Source organism: Bufo gargarizans, chromosome 8, assembly GCF_014858855.1.
Source record: "Bufo gargarizans isolate SCDJY-AF-19 chromosome 8, ASM1485885v1, whole genome shotgun sequence".
In the NCBI taxonomy this organism is placed as follows: domain Eukaryota; kingdom Metazoa; phylum Chordata; class Amphibia; order Anura; family Bufonidae; genus Bufo; species Bufo gargarizans.
In genome coordinates, this window is record NC_058087.1 from 8991292 (window position 1) to 9011529 (window position 20238).

The 20238-nt window shown below is 42.0% G+C and overlaps 1 protein-coding gene across 1 annotated transcript in view; it reads right to left on the reverse strand.

The window, feature by feature from the left end:
- Positions 1-20238, reverse strand: part of LRP1B (LDL receptor related protein 1B) — a 1294122-nt gene that overhangs the window by 642787 nt on the left and 631097 nt on the right. The window contains 2 exon segments of the mRNA XM_044303104.1: positions 1243-1410; positions 1608-1688. Of these exon segments, the coding sequence (XP_044159039.1) occupies positions 1243-1410; positions 1608-1688 (249 nt within the window).

Below are 20238 nucleotides of genomic sequence, written 5' to 3' on the forward strand. Positions count from 1 at the left end.
CAAAAAGTTTTAGCTGTCAAAAAATGGTGAAACAAAGACAAATAGGTTTTTTCAAAGGTTTTATTTTAAGTAAGGGTCCATTCACATGTCCGTTGTTCTGGGTCCGCATCCGTTCCACAATTTTGCGGGACACAGGTGCAAACCCATTAATTTCAAATAAGATGGAACATGTCCTATTCTTGTCTGCAATTGCGGACAAGAATAGGCATTTCTATCATAGGGAACTATCAAAATGCGAAACGCACACGGCTGGTATCCGTGTTTTCCGGATCCGCATTTTGTGGACCGCAAAACACTTGCGGACGTCTGAATGGACCCTAAGGGAGGGGGGCCCTGTAAAAATTTTTGCTGTGGGGCCCAGTCAGTTCTAGTTACGCCCCTGGCAGGTACCTATGAATTTTCTATCAAATCACCCAGTCCTATGACTAACAGGAGCAGGGGTGGAGTGTCCTGGTCTTGTGGGAGGCAGTGACCTATCCCATGATTATATTATTATATGCAGAGCTACACAAGGTAATGACAAACACTGTCTAATTTGGAAGTACAAATGTAAAAAAATAAAAAATAAATTACAGTTAATCCAATCATAGGAATCATGGCAGCAGAAGGAGAGGAGTAATCTGATCTTGTAGAATGCAGTGACCTATAGATTCAGATTACTTTACTAACAAAAGGTAGAGCTAGTAACCAGTAGATAATAAGCTTATACCACTAGAGAAAGCAGCAGTTACTGGGCTGATTCTGCTGGAGTCAGTGATGTCTCTATGATGATAATAGTGAGGTTAGCATTGCATGTGTACTGGGTAAATACAATCTCGGCACAGATTAATAGCCTGAGTTAATTATTTGAAAAGAACAATAGCAGCAGAAGGAGAGTGTGTTGATTTTGTGGGAAGAAGTGACCTGTCTACTCATGGCACTAGAGATCCTCATGTGGCAGAAGCATGATAGGGACTAAGATCTCTAAACTGAATCAGATGAAAAGAATAATAGCAGCAGAATAGGACAGGGGAGCTCTTCATACATCCAGCTTGTTTGAAGGATTATTTTATTTTCTAAACTATAGTTTCCCACATGTATCAAAAAGAAATAGATAAAACAGCATAGATCAGAGCACAGTGGGTGCCTTTGCTGTGAGGCGGCCCTGCAGGCGGGCTAGCAGGTGACACGCTGCGGTAACCATCTACTTGCAGAAGTAAACACAAAAAGAGCAGAACATTAGTATTGTCTGATGGAACAAACCTGCTTTGGAGCAGTTGGGGTGAGACTCATCACTGGAATCTTCACAGTCATTGTCCCCATCACACACCCAGTGCCCTGGAATACAGCGGTCACTAGAACATCGGAACTGCTTGTCTGAGCACGAGACTGAGCATCCCTGTTCATCACTTCCATCCCCGCAGTCATCATCTGAAGCCAAGCAGGATGATTGATTTATTCAACAATATACATGCACATGGAAAATAAATAGATATATCAACAGATAATAGATAGATTATAGCAATGAAATAGGTAGATAGAGAGAGAGAGAGAGATAGATAGATAGGTAGGTAGATAGATATAAAATAGATAATAGATATTTGGATACAAAACAAATAAAGACTTGCCTGAGTCACAGAGCCATTTGTGACTAACACATCGACCATTTCCACAAACAAACTGAGTCACAGGATCACAAGTCTGAAGCTCTGTACGAAAAAAAGAAATATTATATATATATATATATATATATATATATATATATATCAGATATTTTCTCAAAAATAATGACATCACCACTGAATATAAATATTTACTTCATACTTTTCTGAAAATGTATTTTGCTTCTGTGAAAACTGGCTGACAACCAATATGGACACCATTTTATCTCTTACGTGTGTTGTCACTGTTAACTCAGGCTATGGTCTATCTATAATCTATCTATCTATCTATCTATCTATCTATCTAATCATCTAACTAGACGCTATTGCTCAGCCTGGGGAAGATTAGGGTGCAGGTGCTGGCGTTTTAAGAGCTGGAGATAGTGTATGCCAGCTCCTTATGGGCACAGAGAGGCATTGCCGGCAGGGAGCAGGTCTGAGCCTATGTGGAAACGGCATTGTTACTCCAGTTGCTGGGACTGCCGGGAGGGAGAATGGGACGCCAATGGGACTGGACTGCCCTGGAGCTATGGAGTGGGTGAGCTAGGCGGTGACCAGGGCCGTCTTTACCAAGGGGCAAAAGGGGCAGCTGCCCCGGGCCCAGTTGCTCCTGGGGGGCCCAAGGCAGCTGCCTCTTGAGCCCTGCTAGCTACTGCCCGGGTGTCAAGCTGTCTGTGTACTTTAACGTTGTGATCTAGGACCTTAGATGACATCATCACCATGTGACCAGTAACCTAGCAATTACTGGTCACATGGCTATGAGGTCATCACAGGTCCTAGCAGGAGTGTTGCAGAAGTTAACTGTGGAGCTTTTTTGTGTGAAGATTACATCAGAAAAAGGTGACAGGGGCTGTTATGTTAATATACTGTAAACTACTGTATAGTGGGGTGCTGTATACTGTGTGGGACTGTATACTGTGTGATGGGCTGTATACTGTGTGGGGCTGTATACTGTGGGGGCCTGTATACTGTGTGCTGGGCTGTATACTGTGTGGTGGGGCCTGTATACTGTGTGGTGGGTTGTATACTGTGTGGTGGGGCTGTATACTGTGTGGGGGCCTGTATACTGTGTGGGGGCCTGTATACTGTGTGGTGGTCTGTAGACTGTGTGGTGGGCTGTAGACTGTGTGGGGGGGCTGTATACTGTGGGGGGCTGTATACTGTGTGGGGGCCTGTATACTGTGGGGGGCTGTATACTGTGTGGGGGCCTGTATACTGTGGGGGGATGCATACTGTGGGGGGCTGTATACTGTGGGGGGCCTGTATAGTGTGGGGGGGGGCTGTATAGTGTGGGGGGCAGTATATTGTGGAGTGCTATACTTCTGTACTGTATACTGTGGGGGTCTGTATACTGTGGGTGCGGTATAGTGTGGAGTGCTATACTTCTGTACTGTATAGTGTGGGGGGCTGTATCGTGTATAGTTTGGGGTGCTGTATACAGTGAGGTGTTGTATACTGTGGGGTGCTGTATACTGTGGGCTGCTGTATACTGTGGGCTGCTATACTACTCTACTATATACTGTGGGGTACTGTATAGTGTGGGGTGCTATACTGCATACTGTGTGGTGCTGTATACTATAGGGTGCTATACTGCATACTGTGGGGTGCTGGGGTGCACTGTAACACTAGGGTGAGCCGTGCCCTGATCTCCTTCCTGCAGAGCGGTGCCCACTTCCAGCCTGAGCCCAGCTGCCCAGAGCACTGATCCTGAGCCGCTGGAGTCTTCAGAACTGGAAGTATTTACAGTCATTCACTGGACTCTACCAGATGTGTGGATTTTTTGTGTGTGTTGTGGTGGAGGCCGTGATTGCATGCTAAGGTGTGGGAAGGCGGGATTCAGGGGGCTCAAGAACATTTTTGCCCAGGGTCCAATCAATATTAAAGATGGCCCTGGCGGTGACCATGCCCACTAGCAGTAGAGGTCTGTCATAGCAGATAGATATGAGATAGAGCAATAGATAGCTAATAGATACCGTAGATAGATAGATAGATAGATAGATAGATAGATAGATAGATAGAGCTGCACAAGGAAAATTCTCTTTAGTTTTAACATTATTTTTGCATTTGTGCATCTCTCATTTGCACAATGATCCATATTTTTACATAACTCATGTTATATGACATCGTAGTTTACGAACATTGTAATTTTGTTCTTCACACATTTCTTCATCTGAAATTTTTGAAACTATTTGCACAACATTAACAATACTATGTGCATCTGTTCCTGGTGTGGGGGCGTTAAAACTTGTGGGTGTTATCTGAAAGGTTACGGTTGCTATCTTTACTCTATGTGGTGACATAACCATTGCATTCTTCGATTTATTTTTCTCACCTCCAGATTTACGTCTACGTTCTGAAGTGGGTGAGATACTCAAGATTATAGCATTTGGTTTTGAATGGAAACCTGTGGATTCAGATTGATTCATAAACCCACACTAGTAAGAATTTTCTATTTTTTTTTTCTTAATAAGTTACGTGTATTGAGAAAATATGGGAGAGATTTGCTAAATATTGCTACATTCTTCCCTGTGTGAGAGATCTGTTCTATCAATTGTTTTTATTCTGCGGTCTTCTCATTTGTGGAAAGATTACTTCCTGTTTAAAAAGGTCACAAGGGTCTTAAACGGATCATCCAGCATTTAATTATTCTTGGTCTATACGCCATAGGCCTCATGCACACAACCGTTGCGTGTTTTGCAGTCCGCAAATCGCGGATCTGCAAAACACGTATGGCATCCGTGTGCGTTTCACAATTTGCGGAACGGCATGGACAGCCTTTAATATAACTGCCCATGGACTAACTGCCCCTTTAATATAACTGCCCGCGGACCATGGACTATGGAACGGACCAACGGATGCGGACATCACACGGAGTGCTGTCCGCATCTTTTGGGCCCCATTGAAGTAAATGGGTCTGCAGCCGAGCCGCCAAAACTGCGGCTCGGATTCGGACCAAAACAACGGCCGTGTTCATGAGGCCATAAGTATATGATTGACAGGGAATGGACAGCCCCGTGCTCGAGCTACTGCAGATCATTTGATTAGCAGGAAAGGTGTTGGACTCCTGCCGATCAGATATTGATGGTCTACATAAGGACAAGCCATTTATAATAAAATCCTGGATGACCCTTTTAAGAGAGAACCTCATTTGAAGCTTTGGTTGAAGTCCATCAGCTTTTGTTTTACACATTAATACACTAATACATTCCTATGGGGAAGGATCCGGCATTCAGGCAAGTCTTCAGTTTTTTTTTGCTGGAGATAAATCCGTAGCATGCTACGGTTTTCTCTTTTGCCTGATCAGTCAAAATGACTGAACTGAAGACATCCTGATGCATCCTGAACGGATTATTCTCTATTCAGAATGCATGGGGATATGCCTGATCAGGTCTATTCCAGCATTGAGCCCCTGTGACGGAACTCTATGCCGGAAAAGAAAAACGCTAGTGTGAAAGTACCCTTAGAATGTATTGTCTCCGAAGAGCTGAAGTTATTACTTTGCAAAGTCCCGTAAGACTTTGTGTAATAACATTGTGAATTAATTATTACTGTAAAAAACCTTGATGACAAACTCGGGTTCAGTTCCAAAGTAGCACTTGGAACAGAACCCTAGTTCGTCATCAAGGTTTTTTACAGTAATAATTAAATCATAAAGTTATTACATAAAGTCTTGCAAGACTTCGCAAAGTAATAACTTTGGCTCATCGGATCTAATACATTCTGATACTGTACAGTACTACAACAAAATTCTATTTGAATCAACTTCGAATGAAGCAGCCTGAAGTCAAGTCACTCATGCCTAGTTTTGTTGATAACTGCATGATTTAATTAGTAACATACGACCTGCTGTATTCTGTAAAGATCGACTATAAGCCATCTAACAGTGGACCTCTGTATCTCCTCGACTACAGTTTGCTATACGGAGTTATGCTATGTTGGAATTAATTTACTTCTAGTATCGAGTTAAGTGATATTCCATTTGTTGATTCCAGACCTATACTGTATACAAGACCTACATAGCAGACATAGTGACTTACACTGCAACACTGCATGCCTAATTAAGGTGGGTGAAGGACCTTTTTTCACACTGAAAAGTGAGACTGTTTTAGCAAAATGCTGGTGAATCTCTCGCAGATTCGGTTGCAAAGGGGAATCTGGGACTTTTCTCTGTTCATGCCATGTCTAAATAAAGGGTGTGTGGTGTGGGCCGGTAAGGGGGCAAGCTGGCTGGCCCATCTCATTTATCATTTTCTAGAAAATGATCAAAATCTACACCAGCAAGAGAGTCGGCATCTAAAAGGGCAATTTGATTAAATTACTCCATTAATTCTTAAGATATTGTGGATGTTGAAAGGAGAGATTGATTTTTGTATTGCTCATACCAGAAGCTTTTCACATAGACATCATCTCCTGGGCAGAAAGTCTTAACTTCCCTTGCCACAATAGGTGGCATCCCTGGTGGTCTAGGACAGTGAAGGGATATAGGGCGGTGAAGGAGTAAATTATAACATCCTTGGTGGGACAGTGTTTTGATGTGGCTAATTCTAATGTACCTGGTGGTCTAGGGCATTGAAGATGTTAATAATAATAACATCCCTTGTGGGCTAGGGCAATGTAGACATCAATCGTAATATCCCTTGTGGGCTAGGACAGTAAAGGTATTAATGAAACATCCTTGGTGAGTTGTGGGGATGAAGGGGTTAATGGTAACATCTATTTGGGGCTAGTTGGACTGCAGATGCTAAAAATAACATTCCTGATGGGCTAGGACTGCAATGGGGTTGATGATAGCATTTCTGGTTGGCTAGTGGGAATGAATGATTTGATGACAATATCCTTGTTGTAGTGTAAAGAAGAGGTTATCTCCCTGTTTAAGAAATTATCTACCTGTACTGAAACAGAACGCCTTGCTCTTTCTCCTTCAACTGTGAACTGTTATTCAGATGCCCAGGTACTGTATCATAAGTTGCCAATGACATGGCAGCTCGCTCAATCATTGATGCTTTGTGGGACCTGATGATGCAGTATCTGCATACTCTAGGAGAGATGACCTGTGATGTGCGGGGAGGGAGAAGGAGCATCTGAATACTTGGTTTATAAGCCTCCTCTTTGGTCAGGATGAGGCCTAGTTTGGTCTATCTGTAGCTGAACAGTCAAAATGCCCATTCCTGCATAGCTACTCGAGTAGAAAAATTTAGATTTAAAGATTTGTTTGTCCAGAATCCCATGTCACAGAAGTCATTATTGCTTTATATCAGAATCATCTCAAATGTTTAAACATTGGGATAATATGTGATATTTCAGTACATGGCAAAATGGAAATCTCCGCTCATGCTGAGACCTGTTACAGTGAACATGTTTCCTTATGACCTCATTTGTCCTGGAGGAAGTGTCTCCTTCTGGCACTTTGCTCTATTTCCCGGCAGGTATCGCTGACCCACTGCAGGCACAAGCAATGGAAACTGCTTGGGATCAAAGATTGCTGTTATTAAGTGTCTGCCCTCAACGAGAATAGTGGACTTGCGTTTGACCCAGACAAATTCACCCCCACTTGGTTGTGGCCTCGAGGAAATGTCTGCTTGGTACAAAGCAAATTTATCACAGACAGAATTGCTAGCTTAAAGGGATTCTGTCACCTTATTTTAGCCTATAGAGCTGCGGACATGCACGGCTAGATCGCCGCTTGCATGTCCGCAAAATACCTGTCCCATAGTGCTGTGTGCTATTATTGTGTTTAAAAAATTATTTTATAGATATGTAAATCAGCCTGGTAAGGAGCCCAAGGGGCTGTACTAACCTTCTTGGAGCCCAGCCATGCCCCCTGTGAAGGAGCCCATCACTGCCTGCGTCCTCTGAATCTCCTCCATTCTCATAAAGTTAGATTGCCGTAATCTTGCGATGCGTGAGCTCGTGCATGCACAGTGCCGGTATAGTGTTCCTTCCCTGTGCTGGCATCAGCCTCAGGGAAGGAACTGCCCATGCACAAGCTCGTGCGTCACAAGATTACGGCGATCTAACTTTGTGAGCAAGGAGGAGATTCATAGGACACAGGCGGTGCTGGGCTCCAAGAAGGTTAGTACAGCCTCTTGGGCCGCTTACCAGGCTCATTTACATATCGATAAAATCATTTTTTAAGCACAATAAAAGCACACAGCACTATGGGACAGGTATATTGTGGACATGCTAGCGGCGATCTAGCCGTGCATGTCCGCAGCTCTACAGGCTAAAACGAGGTGACTGAATCCCTTTAAATGAGATAATTCAACAATTTTGTCCACAATCTTTTGTAAAGCCATAGATGAGATGTAATTGTGCTAAATGACAAATTAAAGGCAACTTGACGGAACAGAACCTGCGATGGAGACAGGACACAGATGTGAGCAAAAGTTCTACTACATCTACATTTCCATAATTTTATAATGCCCTTCCCCTCCTTGACTTCATACATGAGAAAAAAGTTTGATGATACGGCACAAACTCATTTACTGCCATTACTAAAGAAGTGTGTAGCCAGTTACAGCTTTCCCAGATTATAGAAGCTTATTGCCAAGGGTTTCAATTACTGGTAAGCTTATCTCTTATTAAGAGTTGTCCAGATGGGACAACCTCTAGTGTAATATCAGTAAAGGTGGCCATAAACATTAGACAGAGTAAATGTTGACTGAACCAGCCATATTTGGAGAGACTGGCTGACTATCAGTGTGTACAGAGGTGTCCTGAATCTTCCCTGATACAGATGTCGGAGGAAAGAAGGATCAGCCAGTAGGATTTCAACATTTCAAATTTTTTGTTCTCAGAGAATATAAGCACTGCCAGAGGTGCCCCTGTCCCTTTTGAGATCACATACAAAGTTGGCCAAGCATGCACATAATTGGGGAGGATAGAGTCAGAAGCAATAGATGTTGACTGAACAAGCATTTAGCCAACAGCTATGTTAAATTTATGATCAGCTTAAAGGGGTTCTTCAGTCTAATTTTTTAAATCTGACAAATGTATCCCAAACACTGCATATTTTACCCGATATACTTGCTGTCAGCACTGTCAGCACTTTTATTCCACTATTCCCAGCATCACTGCATTCTGGCAGGATGTTTACATGGCTAACTTCCTGTTTTCCTCAGCTTCCTGCTGCTTTTTTTTACAATCTCAGTATGTTTTGTTCTGCAATATTTCACAGGTCTTTCTCTATCTGGTGTAGGGATCATGACTAGTGCCAAGGGAAAGTAAGGCAGTCTTCATAAAAATTACAGAGCAAAGCATGCTGGATTTGGTTAGCATATAAACATCCTGCCAGGATGCAGTGATGACGAGAATAGGGGAAGGAAAGTGCTGACATGAAATGCAGGTATATGGGCAAAAATATGCAATGTTTGGGGTGCTCACAGAACAAAAAAAAGTATTGCATTATGGGACCAGAGAACCACTTTAAGGTGAAGCCTCCACAGTGGCTTTTGCAATGATTGTGGTAAAATAAGAAGTTATTGCAGCTAGCACGCAGCAGCAGTGTTTTTCTAATTAGTTAGTTTGTGGAAGGAAGTGTGTGTGTGTGTGTGTGTGTCAAAAAGGAGCAAATAGCTGTAGCAATAATTATAATTCCAACAATAATAAGAGGCACTGTTTATATTATTTCTGTTATATAATTATTTTATTTCTTTATTTTTGTATCTGTGAACAGCGACGCCATCTCTACAGCAGAGATACACATTTCAGTTCCTACCTTATGACCTTGCCTTATTAGATGGATCCATTATAACTTTATTATTTTATGCTTGATGTCAGCACATGCAAGAAAACTGTCCTGCACATCAAACCAGCCCTTGTGTTTTCTCCTTTCATCCGTAGCAGTAATTCCCCCTGTCCTGGCTGACATTCCCTGACATTATACAGACATTTTAAATCTTTAATCTAAAACACCCCAAGGTATTTTTTATCCCGTGAATAGCTTCAAGTTTCTTAATAATTTAAATAATACTTTGCTGGAGAATTTGTACTGAGGTGGACAGTGGAGTGCTTGTCTACCCAAAACATTTGCCGTTTATCTGTCTTATTCTACATGTTCTGAGAGTCTTTGCATCATAGCGTGTAGTACTTGAAGCACAAATGCAAGGATCTTTTTTTTTTTTTTACATTATTTTTCAGTATGTTATTATGTCTGTCCTGAATAAAACACTCCAAAGCTAATCTTTTCAAGTGCCTGAAATGCCACATGAGGGCCTTGAACCTGAATTAAGGAGAAGTTTTCTCGTAACATAAAATATATTGTAAAGTCAATGGAAAAATAAAAAAATTCCCATTCATTACAATGTGATATGACGAGTCCTGACTCCTGTAAACTATCATGTCTGATATGGCAGGTAACAGACATGCGGCACAGAGGGGAGCAAAGGAGGGTACCCTTTCACTAGGCAGAGGGAGGAGCGGTGATGTCATGGTGGGGAGTGAGGGAAACCCCCTACCGTACAATGTAGGGAATTAGACCAAAGCAACTCGGACTGGATGCTGGGATCATGGAGCAGGTAACCTCCTAAAACGTCCCTAATCCTCGCCCTGACTTCCTAACCACATGAGCGAACCCAGATGGTAGGAGGGCTCATGCATTGGAACCTCAAGCCCTACTAACCCTGGAAATCCCTGGAATGTCAGGGCTAGGAGACAGATGAACCAGAGTCTCCCACAGGGCTAGCAACCAGTAGCAACAGGGAAAACAACAACACTACAATCATGTTCTATAGTGGGGCCACCTGCCTCCTAGAACATCAACACAACTGTAGGAATCACCATTGAAACACATAAACAGAAAATACAGTGATAAACCAAGAGGGTCGGCAGGTAAGAACCCAGAGGCAGGAATACCACCTGGATGACAAGCTCTGGGACATGTAGCACTTACCTGCCGCAGCAACAGGAAGAAAGATGCTCACTGCCTAAACTTGTGGTTCACCCCTCCGGGAAACCATGGAGCCCACTTCCGCAGGCTGGTGGTAAACGCTGTTCCCCCTCCGAGGAACGCAGAAGCCCCCACACCCAGGGTAACACATTGCATAAAACACATTGCGGACATAAAACACCAACTGACCAGACATGTAACAAAAACAAGACTAAGCACCACACCCTGAACTTAAACCCACACCAAACAACCACACAGGTAAGGTAGGGGAACAAGAAGGATAGAATGGGAAGACAAACTATATTCAACAAGGCGGCCCTAAAGCTGGACAGGTGGAAAGGTCCAGAAAAGCAGCATAACTCCAGCTCCACCATAAGCTGAAGTCAACTCTGACCTCAGGCTCCAAGCACAGTACTATAAGAGCCAAGAGGCCACACCCAGCTCCACCTTACTCACACCTTAACCGCATACACACCAGAAATGGGAAGGGAACCAAACTTAAAGAGAAAGTGTCAAAACATGCTATGAAATACACGTTGCCACCAGCAACTAGCATGCATGGAAAAAGTGTCATGGTCTACTACCACCAGACCATGACACAGCCGTAACAAGTGACCCCCTAACTCACCTAGCACTGGCACCAAGTTGCCCTATCATCCCTAGACAGGCTGCTAACTCGTACGCCGATCACATGCCTCGTCCCTGGCTTACCCTGAAATAAGCCCTAGATAGCGAGTAGGGCGGAAGGAGCACTAGTCCTCACCACTGACACCTAGGGTAACAAAAGGGAAAGGACAAACAACACAAACAATCTACAGTGACTACAAACAGGAGACAACAAGAGGAGTGAACCGGAGAACCAACAGCACCAGTACCAACACCTGCACAGAAACTCCAACTCCACCAGAGGTCAGAATAAAAGATCTGGAAAGAAGGCATCAAGGGAAGCAGAAAGGCAGAATATATAGTAGCTGGTAGTGGCTGACAGAGAACATCTGAAAGGAAAAGCTACAGATTCCTGAATGGGACAAAAAGGATCGCAAACCTAAGCAGGAAAACCTGGACCAGAATCCTTTACATTATGGAGCAATCTTTTGAAACCAAGCGAGTAGTCACCCACTGCGACCTTCTGACCCCAGGCATAACAGAGTCAGCGATAGGTCATGACACCTTTGTAACATAAATGATCCCAGGGTCCAAGCTCCAAATGAGCATGTGATTCTATTATTAAAGGGAGTCTGCCACCAGGAGGTTTAGGGCACAATGTCTTGTAGAGCTACCTTGCCTCAATGTAATGATACCTTTCACTTAGCGATCTGTTGCTTCATTCTGAAGAAAAAGTACTTCTAATCCATGTGCAAATTAACAGTTAAGTGCACCAAGGATTGGCTAAAGCCACCCTGTGCACCCTTGCCCTCCTTCCTCGTCTGCCAACCTCTCCCTATTCTTAGTGTTTGAGAGCACAATTTTTTTGCATGGCAATTTCACTTGGTCCTGTCAATTAAAGAGAAGAAGGAACTGACAAAGGAAGGCAAGGGTGCACAGAATGCAAGAACACACAGGCAGGGTGGGCTGAAGCACAGACAGGAACCAATGCAGGATATTCACAGACAAAACAGGAGAATTTCAGAAGCACTAGACTTCAACACCTTTGCTGGTCACCAAGGAACCATAAATCCCAGGCACCCCCTGACAGGGGGGTAACAAAATACCAAGTGACCAATAATTTAGAAGAGGAAGAAGAATTTTAAGAGGCCAAACTTTAGCCCGCACCATAAGGGCACAGATTCTGGCAGTCTGAAAGAAAGCATATAGGCTGCAATTTGCAGAGCAAAGGGTCGGGTAGCATGGTGAGTAGCTCAGTGGTCACAGACTGATGAACCAACAGGCAGCCATATTCATCTATTTGCATAAGCTTCTCAGAAACATCCCATCTCATTCTGTCTGTTTGTTTAATGACAGATTTTCTATCTGGGAAGCTGATCCAAAAGTTATACTTTTTAACATACATATTCAATAAGAAAAAAAATAAAAAAACTGGGAAAAAAAATCCCCGAAAGGCAAACATACAGCCCCATAAACCGTGCCTTCCACACAAAAATATATTGTCAGGACTTTTTACCACAAAGAGTCAGAGTTGCCTAACCTTTTGCAGTCTCTCTCACTCTGTGATTAAGCGCTTAGTGCTGCTAATTAGGACTAATTTACCAGAGTTATTGCCTAATTGTATGCTAGATTGTTCATTTTCTTGTATGCAAATTAAAATAATATGGCTTCCCAGCCACAAACATTGCAGCTATGTATTAATTAGATGTATCACGGAGCGCCAATTGGTTCTAGAAATTTAAATGTGATAAAAATGGATGTTATGAATATGCTGAATTTAATATTACATATTTTATAGTCATGATGCCACAGTGGCAAATCATTATAACCTCTATACCAGCCTTAATTGTGTGCAGAGCCATGTGCATGGAGCCTGTGTGGCACTGCACGGAAGATGTGTGGCTTTGTCGCAGATGTTCTCCCATAGAAGCATTGCATGAGTCCAACATAAGACTATGAATCCAATAGACGGCGCTGTTCATGACTCATGAACAGCGCCATCTATTGGTTTCATAGTCTTATGAAAAAACTATGGATCCAATAGATGGCGCTGTTCATGAGTAGTGTAGATCACAAATATTGTGATCACAAATTTGTATCGCAAATTTTCCATGCAAATGTTTTTTCAGCTGAAAAACAAGGCATATTCTGTTCATTTGCATGTCTGTCCCATATGCCCATGTTCATGCAAATGAGTTTACATGAGAAAAATGTATAAAAAGGTTATTGAATATTATGTTAGGACAATCAGATTTTTTTTTGTCACCCTAATGATCTAGGTGCGCAGGTCCACCCAAGACATCCAACAGTTATGTAGCAACTTTAAAGCTTACTGGCTCATAGGGCACAAGGCTGCCATTGTAAGGTATCTGACTGTGTCTGTCTCATGGATAGATTGTTGGCTTGCACATACCTGGCTTTTGGCATATAGCCTTTGTGTGGTTGTTTATTGTATGTCATAGGCAATAGGAGTCCAAGATGCATCCAGACATCCTTCCTATGCTGTTTTTGAACCATTTTTGTGGTGTTTCTATCAATTTTTAACCTTTTTCTGTGAACCAGATACCCTATCTTCTTCAGAGCAGGGCGTGCCTGGTTTACTGCTCGGGTGTTCCATTGATTTTCATTGTGTTCAATTGTGCTCGAGTATGCAAAGTATTTGGCCAAACACTGCAATGTGCCTAGTATAGCAATGCTTGAGCCGAACTGCTGTTCGGCCAAGCATGCTCGATCAACACTAGTTGGCAGCTGATTCTTCTGGTCCCCCTGTCAGCCACTTGCATAAAAGTGTACTGAAATGATTCCTTCCTCTACGGTCTTCACCCCTTGCTCACCCCCTCCTCTCTCTGCATGGCCATGATCAACATTAACTTTTCTCAGGAAACAAGTTTGACAACATTGTCACTTGCTGGCAAAACCCTTGACAAATTGTAATTTACATCTCAAAAACTGGGTGGTCACAGATATACATATATACTATAGATATCTCATGACATAATATCATGATTTCTTTTGAAGGACATCTGTCAGCAGATTTGCACCTATGAAACTGGCTGACCTGTTGCATGTGCACTTGGCAGCTGAAGCCATATTTATTGGTCCCATGTTCATATGTGCCCACATTGCTGAGAAAATAAAATTTTAATATATGCAAATGAGACTGTAGGAGCAACACCTAAAGGCTCTGCTTTTTCTGCAATTGCTGCAACCTCTACACTTTAATTGACAGGGCCAGGCAGTGTAAACATCATCACACCAGGCCCTTTAAACTAAAGTGTAGGGGGTGCGGCAGTTGCAGAGAAAGTGGAGCCCCCATTGCACCTTGAGGCTCATTTGCATATATTATGAATTTGTTTGCGGGCACATATGAACATGGGACCAACACAGATGTCTTCAGCTGCCAAGTGCACATGTAACAGGTCAGCCAGTATCATAGGTACAAATCTGTTGACAGATACCCTTTAAAGCTGCTCATCTCATGCCGCACATTTCCCAAATATGTTGAGCCAAGAGAAAAAGTAAGGGCATGTATGCATTTGTCAGTCCTGTTAGATTTATTTACTTGTACCAAGTAGCTTTCTTGACCCAGTGGAGTCAGAGCACATGATATGGTTTGTCTGCACTGAACTTAAAGGGGTTATTCAAGACTTTTAAATGCGCCCCTCAGCTCCTGGTCCCCGCACCGCTGCTGCAGGTTCTCTGCATGCGCGGATGAAAACATCGGGGGAGTGCAGCCAATGGCAGGCGGTGACGAGCCTCCCTAGCTTCACCCGCAATCCTAGGGAGGCTCGTCTCTCTCCTTGCCTGCCTTTTGCGGTTCCCCCAACACCGGATGTTTTCATCCACGCCTGGGGAGAAGCAGCAGCGGTGCAGGGAGTGGAAAGCCAGGTAAGTATATTCATTGTGAAGGGCCAGGGCATATGGGCGGCATTTAATAGTCTTGGATAACCCCTTTAATGAGCCAACAGGATAGTCCAAACAAATAGTTTGAGAAGAGATAGGGTTAATGTTTCCACTCCAATGCAGAAAAATGCTAGCTTGTGCGGAAACAATAAAAATGCAACTGTATGGATACTCATAAAACAAAAATATATGCCGGCCCACCAAAGCAAAGGTTATAAGATGGAGAAAGGTTGCAAAGCAGGGACTAGTACTGAAGTCACCCACTGCTGCTGTCCCATCAGCTGAATGTGGGAAGCTGAGTATTGTATTGATGCTAGAATAGGTAGGTACTAAGAGCATGTGAGAGAAAGAAAATAGATTGGAAAATCCATTATAAATAGCAAGGGGCCATGATGTCAGGGAAGAGTCAATGGACCCTAAGAGGACGGTATTTAGTGCTGGGTGCATGGGACAAAAGCTGACTTTTTAAAGAGAATTCTGGAATGCAGTGGGATGACTAGCAAAGTGTCCAGTGGAAAAAAAAAAAAAAAAAAAATTATATATATATATATATATGCAGTATATCCAGCTGACTTAACTTATTTCTATTTATATTGCAGTTGTTGAGGCCACAGTTTGTACTCAGGAGCTGTTTTTCCTACTTCAGCTGGTGACAAGACACTAGAAGCATCATTACTATTAGCCATTCATCACCCAGTCACGGGCCTGATTAAATATCAACAGCTATCTCCTCCTTACTCCTCTTTGTACGCATGTATGTTTCTGTATCTAACTCTCATAGTCAAGTGTCTGTGCCTAGTCGGATTAGAACAGAAGGTGGTATGTGCCCTGAAAGCCAAGAACATTTACTTGGTTTCATAGGGCATTTTTATTGAAAAATAAGAAGTGAATAGAGTCTTAGTTATGGATTCCACCAGATTTGATATATAGAATTATGCAGCATTCGGCGCTACCCTCCCTATCAAAATGGTGGACACCCCAATGGGTTCAGCGGTGCTCTTCAGTGGTATCTATTGAAGGATTGATCCAGCAATGTTCTGTACTTTCCATTGTCAAAGAAGCCATGGCGCAAGTGGGAACAGAGTCTTAGACATGCAACTTTTGAAACTATACAAAATAACACTAAGTATAGGGCTACAAAAATCATTTGAAAAAAAATTGCTACATGAAAATGTGTAGATATATGACCACAGTTATCAATCCAGGTATTTATTAGAACCGAAGTCAGTTGCTCCAAATTTGTTAAATGTTGCACACCTTTTAATGAATTTGGCTGTCCTAAAATCAGAAAATGAAACCTATGCCTGCTAAAACCAGGAACATATTTGGACCATTTATCCTGTTTTCTGGCTTTCACATTTATAAATCTGTCTCAACAGTTTAAAGGGGTATTTCCATCTCTGATAGCGTATCCTTGCCATCTAGGACTCTATGATCTGCTCCTGTCTCCAGAACAAGCGGCCAGAAGTTCAAGCATGGCCCCCCTCCATGCTCACTCGGCTATTTTCGGAATTACCATAGCGGTGAATGGAGAGGTGGCTGTGCATGCACAGTGTGCCTTCCATTTGCCTCTATGGAACTTCCAAAACTCGCTGAGTGCACTTGCTTGGCTATTTTCAAAACTCCCATAATAGTGGATGGAGACCACACTGCGCATGTATGGTGCGCTCTCCTTCACGTCAGAGGATCTGTTCTGCAGACAGGAATGTGTCTTAGAGGTGGGATTCCTGTCCTATCTGACAACGATGGAACAAATTTTATTATATTTTTTAAAATTTTGCTTAAATTGCAACTTTTTGTGGTCCAATTTATTCCAAAAGCTGCCATACACTGATTAATAACCGTGAACCAGAAAAAATGTTTCTAAAATAACTTTCTAAATGCAAAAAAGAAAAAAAAGTTTCAGCAGGGATAAAAGTTTTCAAGGAAGTTCAATGAAATGCCTAATTTTGTAAATTCATTCATTATGGCAATTAGAAGAAAAGTTTATTGTGTCAATTCAGCTGAGAGAAAGTTGTGCTCAATGTGTTCTTATTAACAATGATTAAAATGATAAAAAAAAAGAAGCAGCTGACTGCCGATGTGTTATCAGTTATGAGCAAGTTGCTAATGAGAGAGTTCTGTATGTGATTTGTAATTTTCCAAAAAGTTTTGTCTCATCAGTTCTGGAATAATAAATAATGTGCTTCTGTTTAATCAGCATTTTTTTTTACTGCAGCTAAACAAAACTTGACAAAAAGTGCATCATTCCGGGCACCCAATTTGCCCTCTATAAACCAAGAAACAGATGCTTAATTATGCAGGTAGATTTCCCTAAACTTGCTGACCTTGTGGAAGTCGTCATTATAAAAAAAAAATTTAGGCGACTTGCCAAAGTGTCTTGTCAATGATTGCCACTTTGGAGAAAGTTACAGCTGCAAAGTTAAGTTGTAGACTTGCATAATATTACATTTGGTAATGATACTCTGGTAAAATATGTTTTCAGTATGTTTAGTTAATAATAATAATAATAATAATAATAATAATAATAATAATAATATCAAAAAATGTAATCCGATTTAATTTAAATTTCATCCTAGGATAGGCCATCAATGTCTGATTGGTGGGAGTTCGAATGCTGACATCCTCTCCAATTCATCTAATGAAGGCGTAGTTTACTCAGGCACAGCGCCACACATTTGACAGTGGCTGTTTTTGGTACTGCAGCTCAGTGCTTTTCAAGTAAATTTAAGAAGGACATATATATGTATGTGTGTATGTTCCGCGATCACTCAAAAATGCAACCATCAATTTCAACGAACCTTGGGATACACATCCCTTGCTACCTGGACAGAAATCTTGTCACAGCTCTCTAGGACTTACCCTTCCTGACATATTCCCAAAAAATGACCTGCATTAGCCAATACAAGTCTGCAAGTCTTTCTCTTCATATCCCAACTGCTATACGCACGGTCACATGTCCCTTATCAGCCAATAGAAGCTCACAGGCTCTTAGTCTCCACATACACACAGTTTTACTCCAGCTTTCTATAACAACCCAGCCATTTTTCTTCACTGCTGTAGGTCAGCTTTAGGCTAGGGCTACACGACGACATGTGTCGCACGACACATAGGCCACAACTACCCTGCTACATGTGTTGCACCAATGTCTCACAACCTTTTTTATAATGATAGTCTATGGTGTTGCCATGTGACATGCTGCAACTGCATGGATGGATTTTTTGCAACTGTCGCGTCGCAGTTGCAGCATGTCACATGTCACAGTGCAACACCATAGACTGTCATTATAAAAATAGTTGAGACAAAATGTCACGTGACATATGTCATAGTGTAGCCCTAGCATTAAAGGGGTGGGCACTGTGGAGGTCACTGTTAAAGAGACGTTCACCGTGGATGTTACTGTTAAGGGGGCAGGCCACTGTGGAGGTCACTATTAAGGGGGCAGGGGCCACTATTAAAGGGGCATCTGCTGTGGAGGTCACTGTCAAGGCAGCAGGGTCCTGTGAGGTCACTGTTAAGGCAGTGTGATACTGTGAAACTCACTTTTAAAGGGGTGGGCTGCTGTAAAGGTCAAAGTTAAGGGGACTCATAAGATTAGCTGCAATCATGGCAGAGATGCTGCATGTATCCAATGATATGTGTGATTGACAATTTATTATACACAGTAACATAGTTTATAAGGCTGAAAAAAGACATCTGTCCAACTAGTTCCGCCTGTTATCCTGCAAGTTATTATTCTGTTTTCATATAAAGGAACAATAGTGAAGAAAGTCCATAAACTGTTCTTAAAGGTTTTCCTAAAACCAGAGGCACTTTAAAGGGGTTATCCAACATTTACCATCTATCTTCAGTGATTGGATATCTCTGTCACTCCAAAGAAACTGAATGGAGCTTCAAGGTGCATGTGTGGTTATCTCTCCTTTGAAATGCATCCAGAATGGGGGGGAGGAATTTTTGATCGTTGGGGATCCAACAGTCAGACCCATGCCACTAAAAAATGTAGCATCTATCCTATGGATATGTGACAATTGTTTGTTGCGGTATAACTTCAGTGGACATATCACATGGACATCTCTAAGATTAAATTCCGTGAAGCTGATGCCTAGTTTTCCTAGGTTGATATACTGTAATAGGATATGTAGTAAACTGAGATGCTGTGAGGGTTTTTCCTCAATTACTGTAATCATGGTATGTTCTCAGGGCTGCATTTACAGTTTATGCTGCCCTAGGTATGTTTAGTGCTCACACCCTTTATTAGTTCAGCTAAAGCTGCTACTGACTTGAGGGTATACAAGAGCTACATAAAAGGATTCTGACCATGCAGGAAAAAAAAACACTGATGAAAATGTACCCGGTTTTACCATAACTGCTGTGGTTGTTGACAATGCAGTTAAGTCAAATACATTTGTTACATTTTTAATCTGGAAACAATGCAACCACATCACAAAACCACAGGAAACCCGGTAAAATGTAGAATTGTTTGAAATATCTTTTCAATGCAATTTTGACTGTGTGGTCAAAAACATCTCATCTAAATATATCCTTACACAGCTTCCAGTAAAAGACAAACCTAATGCACTAGTCCAGAGGCATCTCCATGGGTGGTGCATGCTACGATTGGAATAATTACCCCATGCACCATCCTGCTCTGATTTTCTCTCAAGATTCATCAACATCATCTGTGAGTGGTCCATATAAAAATGCATCCATGTTCACAGACTGAAGCACAAATTAGTTTAACATCACTTTATCTGAATGAGCCCTAACTCTTACTAGGTGTATGGCCACCTTTATTCTGTGGATTATTTTTATTTTTTTGTTATAGAGTGTTCATGCCAGTGTTGGATCAATGAATGGTCTGCTATGCCATATACTGGCTTCAGCTTTCTCCTTATCTGACTGCTCTGATGTCTCCTTATCACTCAGGGGGCTTAACAATTGCACTGCCTTATTGAAGAGATTACTGTTAAATTTGCTGTAAGTAATCAGTGTGAGGGTCAACTCTCCTGCAATAGGTGTACATAACATACACATGATGGCCATACAGTACTAAAAAAGTACATTTAATTGCTTTATCCATTCAATATTGATGTTACGCCTGGCAAGATTTAATGACATAATTTCTTTGCTTGATTGAAAAGTGACACATGGATATCAGTTGTGGAAAAGAAAAACTAAAATGAAGAAATGTGGAGAACAAAA